This window comes from Chiloscyllium punctatum, chromosome 7 (genome assembly GCF_047496795.1).
Source record: "Chiloscyllium punctatum isolate Juve2018m chromosome 7, sChiPun1.3, whole genome shotgun sequence".
NCBI classification, from domain to species: domain Eukaryota; kingdom Metazoa; phylum Chordata; class Chondrichthyes; order Orectolobiformes; family Hemiscylliidae; genus Chiloscyllium; species Chiloscyllium punctatum.
The window spans coordinates 109389008-109406536 of NC_092745.1; the positions used below are offsets into that span (position 1 = coordinate 109389008).

At 39.7% G+C, this 17529-nt stretch overlaps 1 protein-coding gene across 4 annotated transcripts in view; it reads right to left on the reverse strand.

Annotated features, from left to right (window-relative positions):
• Positions 1 to 17529, reverse strand: part of LOC140480035 (uncharacterized) — a 53202-nt gene that overhangs the window by 12076 nt on the left and 23597 nt on the right. For 3 of the 4 annotated variants that reach the window (XM_072574575.1, XM_072574577.1, XM_072574578.1), the window contains exons 2-3: positions 1126 to 3607; positions 944 to 1006 (exon numbers count right to left, since the gene is read on the reverse strand). In XM_072574575.1, the coding sequence (XP_072430676.1) occupies positions 944 to 1006; positions 1126 to 3607 (2545 nt within the window). The remainder of the gene's footprint in view (positions 1 to 943; positions 1007 to 1125; positions 3608 to 17529) is intronic. The other variant, XM_072574576.1, reaches the window with a different exon arrangement.

The window sequence follows — 17529 nt, forward strand, 5'->3', positions numbered from 1 at the left end:
ATTAAAAAAAGCCAACATCTTTCACTTCCAAAGAACAGTCCTACTGGACTCAAAATGTTAACTCTCTTTCTCTCTCCACAGATGCTGCTGGGCGTGCTGAGTTTCCGCAGCATTCTGTGTTTGCTTCAGATTTCCAGCATCCACAGTATGCTGCTTTTATCACATTATTCTTCCAGGCACTCAGCATCTTATTAATCTAAGGAAGCAGAAGGCCTCATTTGGTTTGCATCAACTAACCAAACCTAGTGGCAAGTGGTCTTTTGGCTATTTTGCAAATATCCACACCGTCAAAGGGACAGACTAGCCAGTGCTGTCAGTTAGGTTCCACCTGAACCTTCTGTTATCCCTGTTCAATCAATCCTTTCAGCATACCCTTTTGTTCCATTTGCCCATACTTCTTTCACGTGGAACTACTCCATTTATTTGAAAGACTTCCTCATTCATCAGTCTATATTCTTACTGATCTCTTTGTAAATGAAGCTTTACTTGATCTCCTTACAATCAGCCCCAGGGATACCTATACAACAACTATGTGTGATGTGGAGGTGCTGGCGTTGGACTGGGATGGACAAAGTCAGAAGTCACACCACACCAGGTTATAGTCCAACAGGTTTATTTAAAATCACAAGCTTTCAGAGCACTGCACCTGACGAAGGAGCAGCGCTCTGAACGCTTGTGATTTCAAATAAACCTGTTGGACTATAACCTGGTGTGGGGTGTGACTTCTGACTTTGAACAACTACCTGGACATTGGCCGACTCCAAATACCTCAACTCCTCACCCTAAAGGTAAGGGTCTCCCATCATATGGGCAAATGGCTGGCAGTGACTAGTCAAAGTGGTGTTTGTAAGCATCTGATCCACACTAATGAAGTGTCTCCTCAATGATCCCCGAAACAATTGGTGATATCTATATTGCAAAATATTATAAGACACCAGCATACCCACTGTAGCTGTGACCTGAGCAATTTTGGGGTCCATGCAACTTGACTTCAGTCTCTGTAACACTAAATAAAAGGCAAGTCATGATGGTTAATGTTTGAAACCTCTCAGGCAATCAAATCTTTTCTGTACCATAAATATGATAATTTGGTTGTAAATCATGTGAATAATTGATCAATTTTACCTGGTGCCAAATTACCAGCAAAGGCTGAAGATGACAAACTGCTTTCTGATGAATGTTCCATTCCATGAAGAAAGCATCTTTGTTTACGTAGCTCTTCCTCTCTCTGCAGGACTTCTCTGATCTCCTGACTCAGAATGGATTCAGATCCATTTGACCGGAGCTTGAAGAAGGGGTTCTTCTGCAATATCTCCTCTGACTGTGGAGAGGAGATCGATGACAGTGAAAAGTTTGCGGAGTGGCGCAGGACCACATCTGAAGTTTCCAGTATCACAATGTTGGAACTTTCGGCAGTTGGATATTTAAACTTCAGTACTTCATCAGTAACTCTTGTCTTTTCTTCCTTGGAAGAATTTAATAAACCATTTTCCAATTTAACATGATCACAATTCATTCCATTATTGAAAGAACACTTTTTCGTTGGAGAAGGTGCAGGAGTATTAATATGGAGGTTAAACATTTTGCTGTTTAACGGTAGTGGGAAAGGATAATGTTGTTCAAAGAATTTTCTTCTCTCCTCAATCTCTGGAATCAGACTGTGGTCATATGTTCCCTTTACTTTTCCTTGCTGGACAAGATCCTCCTCCCGTTGGCGCTCAAGTAAAATTTCACGCTGCATCTGCATCTCAGCAAATTGATTAATTTTAGCTTTGGCCAAAGGGGAAGGAACTGGCTGAAAAATAAGAGGCCTGGTTTTGATTTCAACATACTCTTCAGAGCCAGGGTGCTTCTTAATGCCCCTGGCCTTCCTTAGACTCTCTTCACGTTTCACTCCTAGACGGATCTCTCTTTCGATTGGTGTTTCAGGTTTTCCATTTGTAGCGGACACAGAGCTTGAAGCTTCATTCTGAAATATGGTGTCAGTTAAATTGTCACTTTCAGATCTAGACGCTGAGTCATCCAAACCAGAATCACTGTCTTCTGAACAAGCACTAAAATCTGCTATGTGCAAGAATAGGTTCTGCCCTAAATTCTCCACTGCACCCTTATTCCCCTGTAATGCAGCAATGCGCACTTTGTTATGTCGATTTGTCAAATCTCTCCAGGATTCCACGTCATTCACTTTAGTTGCTTCTGATGTGCTACTTCGTACTTTACCTTCAGAGAAAGAAGCTGGATGAGTTGTCACTTTATTTAAAAGTTCCATCATGGAAGGACCATCGGTGTTATCCCTAAAAATATGCTTAATTAAATTTTTGGTTTTCTGCGATTTGACGGGTGCCCGATGGTCTTGCATTTTGCTAATCTCTTCCAACAGCAACCACTGTCTGCGGGCAGTGGCAAAATCCATATGTTCTGTGTCCACATTTTCATTGCCTGATTCTTCAGTCTGGCTGTTTTGTACTTGGTTCTGTTCACCAGTTTCGGATTCGGTATTATTGGGCTTAGTTTTCACTTCATCATTCTGGTTAGTATCACTTCTCAGTGACCTGTTCTCTGTTTCCATTTCTTCGAACACAAGTTTCTCACTTAGGGAAGGTGCACTCCCATTAGACTGACTTTCATGAATGAAGTCATTTGAATTTTTATTCATGGATTTGAATTCCTCTGTATGGGCAGAATCCAATTCGTCCACATATTGCACAGGAATATCATTTAGCAAAAATTCTGACTCTTTCTGATAAGTCATACTTTTGTTTGATGCTTCATTACCATTACTGATCGAATAAAATATTGTAGGTCCATTTAAATGAGTGGCTGACTGACCATTCAAGTCTTGATCCATCGCTGAGAAAGGTTCAACATTTTCTTCATTTTGGCCAACATCTGGAATGATTTCTTGTATTCTTTCGTTATTATTGGTTACTGAATATCCCTTTGTTCCAGTAAATGCAGAAGTGGCTGTTTCATTTTCAGTTTGATTGGTAATTTGGAAGGTGCTCACTGTTTCTTCTTGGTTGAACTCATCTACAACTGTTGCAGCTGTGGTCAGTGTGAAAGCGTCGTTTGCAATGCCTTGGCATGGCACCTCCAAATCCTCTTCCGATGACTGAACAGTCACTGTACCCAGGACATCAGTTGCAGAATCTTTGAAGTGGTCTTTGTGAATAATGGCATAAATCGCTTCAGGCATTTCGTAGGATGAAGACATGCTTTCAAACACTAAAGGCATTTGCACCGTATGATCTAAATTATCCATTTGGAAAGGAAGTTCTACGCCAGATGCATTGTCATTCTGATTTCCATCACTAGTTTCTTTTATGCCCATTAATGTAGTAGGTTCTGTTACTATGCAATGATTCAAGGTTTGCTGTTGGTCATTTAACTCAGCATGTTCACTTTCATCAGTCATAGTAATGTTTCTTTGATGAAACGTGCCATTTTCTGTTTCCATAACGATGGAGTTGGACACACAAGTAGTTTTAGGTTCCAAAATGTTCTCACTGGTTTCCATGGTTACAGCTGGTGCACAAGTATCTCCCATATTAACATTTCCTTTCAGTTCCTTATCATTCTTTTTCCACTTGGCCAGGAAGCCACTTGGCTACAAAAGATAAACATACATGAAAATTATTAAAATGTTTTCCAGATAGTTAGGTCACAGTTCAAGAAAGAACAACAAAAAAAATTCCTTTCTGAAATTTCTGCCTTTTGGTTGAGGTGTTAAAAGCCGAGGCCCCTTTCAATCTGACAAAAGCAGCAGCAGAATAGGATTTCTTCTGGTTTCCTGGGTAACTTTTATCTTTCAACCAGTTAAAGCAGATAATCTTGTAAAGTGTTTCATTGCCGATTGTTGCATTTTGCCATGGGCATTTCATTGGCTGGAACAGAAGCCACACTCCTAACATACCTCATATACCATAAAGTGCTTTGGAATGTCCCAAAGTCATGAAAAGCATTACATACAAAATGCAATCCTTTTTTAATACTACAGAATATCCATCATATTTTGACAAAATGTTTGGACAGTTAACCCTAATAAGGAATTGCAGGGTTTACAAATTATTGGTGATAGCAGTGCCAAGGAGACAGGATACCAGGGCACCTATTGAATAGATCTGTAGATTTTCAAATATAACACCACTTCTTACTTTATGAGTTTTTTATAAGTGTTGCAATGAGATGAGGGGAGAATTGAATCCCTGCTTTTTAACCACCTTGGTTGGCTGCATGAAAAAACTTTAAGGTATTTTTGACATCTATAATCACATGCTCGAATCAAAAAGGAAGCAAAATACAAGGTTTTCTTGAGTGAAGAAACTTATGGAAAAGAAATTGGAGATCAAACTCACACACACAGACTCAAGTACAAAGTTTATAAAGGGGAATGCATGTTGGACAAAAGGAAATCAAAATTGTGCATTTTAAAAAGTCCTTAGAATCCTTGTCGTTTTGGTTTAACCTGAAACTACACTTCTTTATGTGATGACTTACATTCTCATTAACAGTGACATTTGAAGATATCTTGGTAATTAGCCATTTCATCAATCTGCTTTATTACGAGCCACTGTTTTTCAAGAGGCTGACTGATAAACAGGAATCTGCTGTTACAAATTAATCATTCTACCTCCCTGCTCTACCTCAAAAGCTGTTGCCCACAATAGTTCCTTTGTATATTCTTCTGTTTGACTTCATTATTTTCCCCCCAACTGGATAATCTTCAGGGAACTTTCACCCAATGTATGAAACTTTCACAAAGACGATAATCAAACAGGAGATACAGATCAGAGTGACTGGTTTCAATCATTTTCATGTCATGTTAATTTTTGTTCAGACTAAGTCTTACATATTGATAGAATCCTAATCTCATCTAAACCAGTCAAGTACAGCGCTTTCCCTCTTATTAAACTCTATAGCCCATGAAAAGTCCCAGTATCAAATAAATCTGACAATAGAAGTCAAAAATTGATAGTCCATTTTTATCACTACAATAACATGAATAATGAACACAAATAATATTTATTTTATGGTGAGCATTTTGTTACATGGTCCGCATAAAATAACAATACCAAAATCAAGACGGAAGTACATTAATTCTCTTCAATCTAAAATTAGTCCAAAATCTGCTTTGTGAATGACAGCTGGACTTGTTCCTTGAGCTGTATTTTAATGACAAGCAACATGAGTTCGACTGGGACAACACTACTATTATAGGACAAGCCAAACAGAGAACAGCCAGGGAATTCCTAGAGGCATGGCACTCATCCACAGATTCAATCAATAAGCACATCAACCTGGACCCAATATACCTGCCACTGCAGCGGACAGCTGGAACTGACAATTGGAAGCGGCAGGTACAAATCACTATAAATGCCAGAGGAAACATCACAGAAGCGCTTCACAGGAGGCTCCCAAGCACTGAGGATGTCACCTAGACAAGGGACAAATGTTTGCAACACAAATTCCCAGCTCGGCGAACAGAACCACTACAACGAGCACCCGAGCTACAAATCTTCTCCCAAACTTTGTATTTTAATCCTTCATTGTCCAGTCTCAATGTCTAATGAAGAGCTGCAACTTCCTGATGAAGAGCTTATGCTTGAAATGTCAAATCTCCTGCTCCTCAGATGCTGCCTGACCAGCTGTGTTTTTCCAGCAACACACTTTTTGAATCTGATCTCCAGCATCTGCAGTCTTCACTTTCTCCCAGTCTTATAATCGATATACCAGATTCAGGCACTTTTACAAATTAGTGGTAATCTTATATTAATGAGTAGTAATATTAGATTTCTCTACTGTAGAGTATCTGGACTTAACACTCCTTACTGAACTTGACATCAACCAGATTGGACTATTTGCAGTTTGAAATTATATTATATTTATTTGATCTCTAAGTGGGTAAATCGATTTTTACCTCAATGTTATGTCACTGATAGTCTCTACCGGTAGAGTCTGCTCTGAGGTATGTTCCCTTCCCTTTTCCATTCATTTTGAGAATGTATGTTTTCTTGAAATACTGCTGCCATCAGGTGGATATTCAGTCTCTGCTATATTTCCCTGCAGCTCTTCCTCTACATGAGACTTCACCTACACTTTGTCTTGGCCTTTTTTTCCTGATCACCATGTAAACTTACCATGAAGGTATCCGTTAATTAGATCTATGGCTCAGTTGTGACATCTTTATCACTTTTTGTGCCTCTTTCTCACCTTCTGACCCAAATTCCTATGGGTTCTGTCCTATTTATGGGAATTGTCCTTCCTCACAACTGGTAATTTCCCATTCTGACATAATTGACCAGTTTTCAGTACTGTTCAATTTAATTAATCCTTCCTGAACCACTCCTACCCTTGTGATTTGGTGTCCTGTTCATGGGCACTACTGAACCTTTTTAGCTGTCAGCCTCTTTCCCAGTTCTTATGCTTATATCAGGGGTGGCATAGTGGCTCACTGGTTAGCATTGCTGCCTCACAGCACTAGGGACCTAGGTTCAGTTCCACCCTCAAGTGACTGTCTGCATGGAGTTTGCACATTCTCCCTGTATCTGCATTGGTTTCCTCCAGTTTCATGTACTCAACTTTGATGCACTGAACAATTTATGCTGAAGACATTTCTAAGCAAAATTCAATGTTAGTAGACCATCATAATGACTGTCAGGCCATTATTGTACAATGGCTTTTCACAATACTTCCTAAGTCTTGATGTAATTTTGTACTGTTGCCCTTTTCACATTAACATACTCACTATGCTCCAGTGCAATAGCAAAGCTTCTTACACTCAGCTAAATTTACTGCATTTTCTCTCCTCCTACCGTCAACAGCCTCCTCAAAATTTTCTTAAACAGTGCCTTCTCTCAACTCCTTGTGTGTTTCCAAGGGGTTGGTTATTTGTTTTGAAACCTTTCAGATAAGTAAATAATTCAGTCAACCCTTGTGGATCAATGACCTAATCTGGTATGTCAGCAAGGAGGGAATCCCAGGAAAGCCAATTTAAGATGGTATATACTGTACTGGTTTATTACATGGAGTGCAACCACTGAAAATGATTAGCTTGTTTTGGTTCAGTATTATCAAAGATGATTTTGGCATAAAAAACTCACAAATTGAAAGCTTTGAGGGGAGTTCACAGGAGATCTGACTCAGATCAGAGGCAAATATAATTCCTCACCTGAAATAATGAGTATAGGTCAATTCAGAGAAAGCACAGTTACTCACATTAAAAGAAAATGTGATTTCATTCAACTCTGATGAATGCTTGGTTGGAAACCTGCAGATTATTGAAAAGCTGTGAAAGTTTAAGTTCTCAGTTTTGTGATTATTCAGTTAAGACGACTTCACAGTTCACAGGAAAGAACTGGGAAGAATCCGCTGTATTGAATATAAAGATTTCATACAGAGGGGAAATTACTCAAACAAAAATAGAAATTGCTGGAAAAGTTCCGCAGGTCTGGCAACATCTGCAGAGAGAAATCAGAGTTAATGTTTTGGGTTGAATTGTCCTTCCTCACAATTGGTAATTTCGCAAGGTTTGAAACACTGCAGAGTGTTGGCAATGAGAAATTTTTTAGACTTATGTTGGGTATGTATAATGATTTTTCCAATTGTGCTCTACATGTGAACAACTTGCTTAATTTTTATGTGATAAACTTCCTTTTTGCTGTTAGGATTGTGTACAAAATGGATTAGTTGGACCAAAGGATCTGTTGCTGTGCTATATGACTCAATGACAAAGCTTCAGAGGAATTGTGGAATTAAGTGGGAAGGGATTGGACAAGGGATAAAAAATTGAATTGAAGCAGGAAGAGATGAGTTCTATGGGGCAGAAGCAGGCAGAAACAATGGATGTGCCTGGGCAGTCCTTTTTTTGGGATTTTGGGAAGGAGGTTGAACTGAGCCATGCAGGGTTGGGAGGTAGTGGGGGGGCAGATCACAGATTAAAATTAGCTTAGTGACCGAAGTGGATACTGGACTGCCCAAGTAGCTCTTCCTCCTTTTGTGACTATGTTTCAGGGAGAACACACAATGGTATATTGTTGCTGGGCTAGAAATTCAGATTTCTGAGGACCTGAGCTCAAATCACATTGCAGCAAATGGTGCAAAGAAAATCTGGAATTAAAAGATGACTGAAAAACCATGATGGTCACAACAAACTGGTCTGGTTCACTAATGATACCCTGTAGGCCTGCTTTGGTTTCAAAAAAAAAGGAATGAAACTGGAGCAAAATCCCGGCATCGATCTAGACACTGGTAAAAACAACAGCAAACACTGGAAATTCCTTCTTTTCACCATCTGGGGCTAGTGCCAAAATTGGAAGATCTGTCTCCCAGACTAGTCTAACATAGTCATATTCATGGAACCATAACTTACAAACAAAATTCCAGACAACAGTTATTAAAAAAATGAAAGAACCACAGGTACCGGAAATCAGAAACAAAGCCAGAATCTGCTGGAAAAAGGTCTACCAGCATCTGTGGAAAGAATTCAGAGTTAATATTTTGGGTCCAGTGGCCTTCTTCAAAACGTTCTGTGGGAAGTGATGAGTTCTGTGGGTCAAGAGCAGCCAACAACAATGAAGCTACTTGGGCAGTCCAGTATCCACTTCGGTCACTAAACTAATTTAATCTGTGATCTGCCCCCCCCACTACCTCCCAACCCTGCATGGCTCAGTTCAACCTCCTTCCCAAAATCCCAAAAAAAGGACTGCCCAGGCACATCCATTGTTTCTGCCTGCTTCTGCCCCATAGAACTCATCTCTTCCTGCTTCAATTCAATTTTTTATCCCTTGTCCAATCCCTTCCCACTTAATTCCACAATTCCTCTGAAGCTTTATGTAATTGAGTCATATAGCACAGCAACAGATCCTTTGGTCCAACTAATCCATTTTGTACACAATCCTAAACTAAACTAGTCTCGCCTGCCTGCTCCTGGCCCAAATCCCTCCAAACTGTTCCTATTCATAAAACAACTACATGTCTTTTAACATTGTAATTGTATGCAAATTCACCACTTCCTCGGGAAGTTCATTCCACATGCAAACCACCCTCTGTGTAAAGAATTTGTCTTCCGTGTCTTATTGAAATCTTTCTCCTCTCACCTTAAATAGGTGTCCCCTAGTCTTGAAATCCACCATCCTAGGGAAAAGACAATTACTATTAATCTATCTATACCTCTCACTATTTTAAAAACTTCCATCAGGTCACTTCTCAACCTCCTACACTCCAGTGAAAAAAGTCCCAGCCTTTCTTTATAACTCAAACTTTCCATACCTGGCAACATCCCAACTTCCAGTTTGCGGGCTCCAATCGCCTCCTCTTTACCAGCGAAGTGCAATCCCTTTATATGTCTATTCTCCCATCAGGATGGTCTCAGGTTTTTCTGCTTTTTCATGAAATAAAATGGCCTGAACCAACTACCACCATTCTCCTCTGCCTGGCTGAGCTTGTCTTGACCATAAACAGCTTCTCTTTTATCTTCTCTCTTTCTGCTAGTCAAAGGTGTGGCCATGAATACACAGATGGGGTCCAGTTATGCCTGTGTCGTCGTGGAGTACATGGAAAATTCCTTGTTCCAGTCCTATTGCAGTGTCCACCCACAACTCTTCCTCCAGTATATCGATAATATCATTGATGCTGCTTCCCTCTCTCATATGGAAATGGAAGTTTATCATCTTTGCTTCCAATTTCTGCTCTGCTCTCACATTCACCTATCCATCTCTGACTCCTCCATTCCGTTCCTTAACATCTCTGTTTCCATTACTGGGGATAGGCTGGTCATTGATATCCAATACAAACCAACCAACTCCCACACAGTTACCTTGACTATATATCCTCACACCCTACCTCCTGTAAAGACCCTATTCCATTCACCCAGTTCATCATCCCTGTTCTGATGATGCCAACTTTGACAAGGGGACCTCCCTGTGGGAACAGTCTCTGGGGAATGTTGACAGTGGAGGGGAGGAGAAGATGTGTCTGTTGATGGCATCCTGCTAGAGGTAGTGGAAATGGCAGTGGAAGATCCTTTCAATTCACAGAAGCTTTGGAGAGGGTACAGAAATGGTTTAGCAGGATATTGCCTGGGTTAGAAAGTATATGCCATGAGGGGAGATTGGACAAACTTGGGTGATTTTCATTTGAATGTTGAAGGATGAGAGGCGACCTGATAGAAACTTACAAAATTATGACAGACATGGACAGAATGGATAGTCTGAGTCTTTTTCACAGGATAAACTCTCAATTATTAGGGGACATAAGTTTTAGGCGAAAGGAGGTAAGTTTAAAAAGAGGTCTGGGTTTTTTTTTACCCAGAGGGTGGTAAGTGCCTGAATGCACTGCCAGAAGAGGTAGTGGAGATAGATACAATAGAAATGTTTCAGAAGCATCTTAACAGATACATGAAAAGGCAGGAAATAGAGGGATTTGGACTGCAGAGACGCCGATGGTTTTTAGTTTCGAAAGGCATCATGTCTCAGCACAGTCTTGGTGGGCCGAAGGGCCTGTTCCTGTGCTGTGTTGTTCTTTGATTGGAATAGGGAGGAATTTCTTCACCCAGAAAGTGGTGAGCCTCTGTCACAGGAAACTGAGGTCAAAACATTGAAAACTTCCAAGAAAGATCTGGTTCTGAGAACTGAAGGGATGAAAGGATATAGGGTAAAAGCAGGAACAGGATACAGAGTTGGATGATCACCCATGATTACACTGAGTGGCTGAACAGGCGCTAAAGCCGAATGCTCCTATATTCTCCGTCTCTATGTTTCAAAAGGTAAGCCCTACATCCCAAGAATGATTCAGTGAAACTTTTCTGGACTTCTAATACAATAACATTTTCTTTTTCAGTTAAACAAAACTTCCTGAACAGAAAAAAGTATTTAATGATGTGACATAGATTTTCAGAGTTTTTCCAACACTTCTTTGTATTTCACAACTTCGTCTTCTGCAGTGTTTTGCTTTTATTTAGAATTTGACTCTAAAATGAGCAACTAAACAATGCTAATTCTTGTGATGGAAAGTAAGTTAATGGTTGTTAATTTTCAATGTTCATAAAATGGATTCCTCTGTAGAAACTAAATTGCCTCAGCAGAGAAGTAACAACTTGGTATTGTATAAGTGAAACTGGATTGAGTGAATATCCATACTTTACAGTGTTCAAGATCAACTTCTGGCAAAGGTTGACTGAACATTCTGATAAATATTTTGATTTCTTACTACTGAAGGTAACCTAATTATTGTTTCATAAACAGCTACGTACACCCAAATGTCCTTTTACAGCCCTTGTAGAATTGATGGCTCTATTGCATTGAATTACCAGTCAGTGTTATTGTTATAGACAAAAGGCTAAAGATGTTTAAGGTTTCACTGGAAGATGGTTCCAATGCTAGATTTACTCAAATATCTAAGCCTTGTGTAGAATATTGTGAAAATCACTAGCCAGTAACTTCAAAATTACTTTATGTAACTTACAGTACAGAATAAAATTTCTAACTGCATCTCAGGTAGCAGGAACATCCATTGATAGAAGTTATTAATGAGGTCAAATCCTGTAACTCTATATTAAAATAGTTAAATTAAAAGGAAAAACAGGTCGCTCTTGTGATGAAACTGAGGGTGCTGGTAACTTAATATTCTGCATCAAAACTGAACAGGTAGCTCGGAGTTCCAAATATTCTTGTAATGTAACAAGATTGCTAATTTTTGTAACAAAGTTAAATAGTTAGGTCAGGATGTTTAAAACTTAACATTATGAATACAATAAAAGACAGAGAGGTAACGAGCTATAAATACAATTGAAAATTACATGGTTCAAATGCAATGCATCCTTCATTCCCCAAAGGGCAGCACTGAACCAGATGCATAATTATAACAATTGACAATGTTTACAGGACTGCCATTCTAGATTCTTATTGAATTCCAATTGCACTGTCAACTGTAATGGGTTTCGAACCTGCATCCGTAGAACATTAGCCTGCGGTCTTTGGTTTACTTGCTCAGTGACAATACTACTACTCCCTGAAAGGGTGGTAGAGGTGGGAATGAGTAAGACATTTCAGAACTATTCTGATGAGCACTTGAAATGCCATAGTATACAAGGCTACAGGCCATGAGCTGGAAATTGAGTAATGTAGATAGATGTTGAATGACTGATGTGGACATGATGAGCTGAAGGGTCTCTTTAGAATCAGAATCCCGACAGTGTGAAAAGAGGCCATTAGATCCATCGAGCCTGTATCACTTCCCATCCTATCCCCACATTTCTCATGCCTAATCCACCCAGCCTGCACATTTGCAGACAAATTGGGTGCATTTTTAAAAGCATGGCCAATCCACCTAACTTGCAGATCTTTGGGCTGTGGGAGGAAACCAGAACACTCAGAGGAAACCCACCTAGCCATGCGGACATTGTGCAACTCCACACAGTCATCCAGGGTTGAAATCGAACCCAGTCCCTGGCACTGTGAGGCAGCACTGCTAACCACTGTGCAACCATGCTGCCTTTTCTCAGGTGAAAAATAGCTCTATGATAGTGCTGAAAGGAACATAGGGGAGAATTAACAGAAACATTGATCACTACAGCCTCTTTCAGTACAAAAGACTGGAGGATCAATCATGTTGAAATAGTGAAGTCCTATATTGAAGGGTATGAGACTGGAGTGCAGCCATTTGAAAGAGCTGGACCATGGACAGATGCAAACTACAAAAGTTACAGGCAGCTTGGGAGTCAGTGAAGTTACGTCAAATCTATTTAACTGAATTTCTCTATGCAACACTTTCACTAGAAATGCAATGGGTGGCTCCAGCAATTGGTTATCAGCCACATTTCATTATTGGAATCAATACCCAAGAGTGAAGAATGCAATTTTACTCAAGGATACCAAATGAGATTTGATTTTTAAATACTCCAATCACCTATTTCAAACCCAGGAAAGCTACTGGTTTCCCAAGAATGTAGCATTACGATAGGAAGGTGGTGGAAGCATTGGAAAGGTGCAGAGGAGATTTATCAGGATGCTGCCTGATATGGAGGGAAGGTCTTTTGAGGAAAGGCTGAGGGACTTGAGGTTGTTATCATTTGAGAGAAAGTTGAGAGATGACTTAATAGAGACGTGCAAGATGATCAGAAGATTAGATAAAATAGACAGTGAGAGGTTTTTTCCTTGGATGGTGATGGCGAACATGAGGGGACATAGCTTTAAATTGAGGGGTGATAGATATAGGACAGATGTCACAGGTAAATTATTTACTCAGAATAGTAAGGCCTTGGAAGATAATGCAATAGTGTAGGTTGGATGGGCTTCAGATTGGTTTCACAGGTTGGTGCAACTGCACTGTAATATTCTATGTTCTTTTCAAGAATGGGGAGAGTTATGGTCCAGGTAATAAAAAACAGGCCAGTGAAAATCAGCCAGTGATTTCATCAATACTACTGAGACTGCATAATATGGGCTACACCACCATCAGGAGCAGAGCATCACAGCCAGCTGATCTCACCAGCCAGAAATGTGCATGTGTCAGAGGTCACTTTATCAGACACTTCAGTGCCTTGATCAGATTGAGAACCTGGGTTGAAGTGGGAGTGGGGGAAGAGGGGAAACTGGCATGGGGGCAGCTCTAACTTTCAGGCTTGGGAAAGGGACCCTCCCGAGGAAGTATGGCAGCAGGAGGGGGCTTGGCAGTAACTTGGCAAGTACTGTGCTCCCTTACCCCCATACCACTTCCTGTCCCTTCAAGTCTGGCAGGAGACACACCATTGCTCTTTCATTACCTCATTCTGATCACTTAACCTGAACTATCAACATCTTTTCTTCACTGACATCCTACACCCACTACCCCCAACCACCCTCCCACGTCCTCTTACCCCCCCAAAAGAACTATAGCATAAATGCCTTTCTGTCCATATTTTACTTCAGCTCTGATGAAGAGTCATTAGACTCAAAATGTTAGCTTCCTCTCTCTCAATGGATGCTGTCTCACCTGCTGTGATCTCCAGCATTTGTTGTTTCCAGGACTGATTCCAGCATCTGCAGTAATTTGTTCTTACTGTGCAGAAGCATTGGCCAAGAAGACCCCCTACTTCCACAGACACCTCAAGGGAGGAGTTGCTCCTCTACGTCACCCCTAGCATCCACCTCCCAGTCCTCTCATTCTCAGCCTGATGACGTTAGTGCAGTACATGCTAATATAGACTCTTTCTGTAGCCTGTCGCACTCAATGGACTGCGCATGCTCACGCAGCAGTTTGGCATTACAGATAACCCATCATTTAAAAATGGGTCTCGGAAAAGAACTGGCAGATGAGGAACATGAAGGATTATGAACAAAAAGCACGCATGAAGAATTAAATGTGACAACACTTTCAAGAGCCAACAGCAGCATATTGGCAAAAACAGCCACCGCTTATATGATAAGTTACATTCCAAAGATTGCTACATCTAAAATTTATGTCATTTACTATTTCCAGGAAATATCCAAAATTTCTTTATATTTCATGTGAATGATACACACCAAATTATGCTCCTTCTTTCCTATTTGTATTCAGAAAGTTCCTTTAAAAATTCTACCTCTGGCCTCAATAACAGCTGAAGATAGCCTCAAGTGTTTCTCTCCTGACTCCTACAGCTTTAGTACCTGTAGTTTCTGGTAACCTCACTGAAAGTGCTTTAACATGCTTTTGAGTTCTGAAAAACATGTTCAAGACCCCGATTGCATTCCATTCCATTATCTCAGGCTAGAGCATGACATACTGCCTGAAAGATGTCAATTGAAATCATAAACAGTATAAAGTTAGTGTAGGCATGTTATCACACTGCAGTCATTTTAATCACCCTAAAACATGTTCCACTCAGTAAAATTGGCAATCAATCCTTTAAATATTCATTATTATGATTGCACAAATTGCTTAAAACATCTGCGCTGGGTTACAGACCATGCCTCTGTCAATCTGCTTCTTTGTAAATTTACTTCCCTGAAAAATGAAATTGTAGAGCTTAAACTATGCCCTGATGTATATGTGGAAAAAAAATGCATTCTAAGAAATAAACAAAGCATTACTTTTGGTTCAGAGCGTACATTATTAATCCTGAAGCAGGTTAATTCCATTCACCATGGATCTGATTTTCAGCATACCGAGTTCACCAATAAAAACCAAGGACAGGAGGAAGAAAAATCCAAAACAGTATCACAATTAACTGGCCAATACTAAATTTAGCTTCCATATTAATATACAATGAATAGCTAATTTGTTAAGCCTTGAGTGATAATGATTATGGAAACATTTATATTACTGTTTCCAAAGGACACTGCACTTAAAAGCAGTTGCTAAATTGCCCTCATTTCACCTAAAGAACTGTCTCAACAATAGAAGATCTGAGATACTTGTTTCAGAATCCCTGGTGAATAATCTTTCTAGGTATCTATTCACAGTTGATGTTATAGTTTTGCTGCTGACAAAATTACAAGGACACTTTGTCCTGCTGTTATATCCTTGGAACTACTTTTGTTTCCCCAAAACCCAAACACTAAACATCATTTCACTTTGTGACAATATTCCTCTGAGAAGATGACTTCTTCGGAAAGTCTGAATGAAATTAGACAAGAAATGCATTAGTTTGGAATAAAGCAATTACTAAGATATAAATTAGAAAGAGTTCCTCATTTATTCTGTTCAATATCAGTGTAAGAATATAAAGAGAGTGTGTTCTCCATCTGATTAGACTTTATTCAACTTTTCCATCACATTTTATTAAGACATCCCAGCAATGCTTTTGAAATTACATTAGATTCAGAAAGTTGAACAAAATCTACATTGGCAGAGAGGACAGGCAATTGGCAGATTGTTGAAAGGTGAATAGTGATGTATTTATAATTCTTTCACACTACACAAATGAAGGAGTTATTTATAGTCTTCTAAACCATTTCCTCCAACTCACTGCTACCTTAACATGTTCAATTCATAACACAAATCCTGGTACCTTGATTTAAACAAAAATGTTAGTTGTATTCTGTTGCCATTTGTAAATATTCTGTTTTGTTTCCCAAAAGTCTGCCAGCAGACTTGATGGGCTGAATGGCTTAATTACTCTGCCTTATGGTCTTTTGTTCAGAGAAGTGAATACACATGTCTAGAGCAGAAGGGACTCAGACCTGTGTCTGCCAGTCCAGAGGTAGGGATGTTATCACTGTGTCACAAAAGGACCCCATATGTTGCATGCAATTGAGACATTGGCAGCTTGACAATGCTGGTGCAAAGATTTTGGATTGTCTAGTAGAGTTTGTACAGGGATGCTCAAGACCAAATAAAATAGAGAAATGATGATTGCATACTATTAAAGGAGCTATTAAATAAGGTTATGTAAGATTACAAAGTGATCATGATCAATTTGGTTAGTTGCCTGAGAAGTGGTAAATGGAGTTTAATTTGGATAAATGTGAGGTATTACATTTTGGTAAAGAAACAAGGGCATGACTTATACAATTAATGGTAGGGCCATTGGTAATGTTGTAGAACAGAGAGCGCGAGGGGCTCAGGTACATGATTCTTAGAAATTTGTTTCACATGCAGACAGGTGGTTAAGGAGGCATTTAGTATGCTTGCCTTCATTGCTCAGATTCTGAGTATAGGAGTTGGGGTGTCGTGTTGAGGTTGCACATGACGTTGGTGAGACTTCTTCTGAAGTACTGTGTCCAGTTCTGGTCTCCTTGTTACAGGAAGGATATTATTAAGTTGAAGAAGGTTCAAAAAGATTTCCAACTTGTTACCAGGAATGGAAAGTTTGAGTTCTAAAGTTAGTTTGGATAGGCTAGGTCCTTTTTCACTGGAGCATAGGGAGGTTGAAGGGTGACCTTGTACAGGTTTATAAAATCATGAGGGGCATAGATAAGGTGAATAGCAAGGGTCTTTTCCCTAGGGTAGGGGAGTTCAAAATCAGGGAGTATATTTTTCAGGTGAGAGGAGAAAGATTTAAAAAGGACACAAGAGACAATTTATTTTTCCATAAACAGTGGTTCGTATGAGGAATGAACTGCTTTAGGAAGTGGTAGATGCAGGTACAGTTACAACATTTAAAAGACATCTGGATAAGTATATTAATAGGAAAGGTTTGAAGGGATATGGGCAGGTAAGTGGAACTAGTTTGGTTTGGGTACGTGGTCAATGTAGACCAAAGGGTGTTTCCACGCAGTATGACTCTATGATCATTGGATGAGCATGTGACTGGATGTAAGCAGCAAGTAAGCAGCATTGTTGGAGCTTGTGGACTACGAGTAGAAATAAAACTCTGACTAAAAATGTACATTTGGCCTCTTGAATACCAGACGTAAATGCTTTATAGACAATGTCATATATAATTTGAAAACAATTCCTGGTGGGCATTGAATGGAATCATAGAATCCCTACAGCCCAACAAGTCCACTTTGAACCTCCACGGAGTAACCCACACAAATCCATTTCTCTACTCTATGACTCTATATTTACTCTTGACTAATGCACCTAACCTACACATCCCTGAACACAATGGGCAATTTAGCATGGCCAATT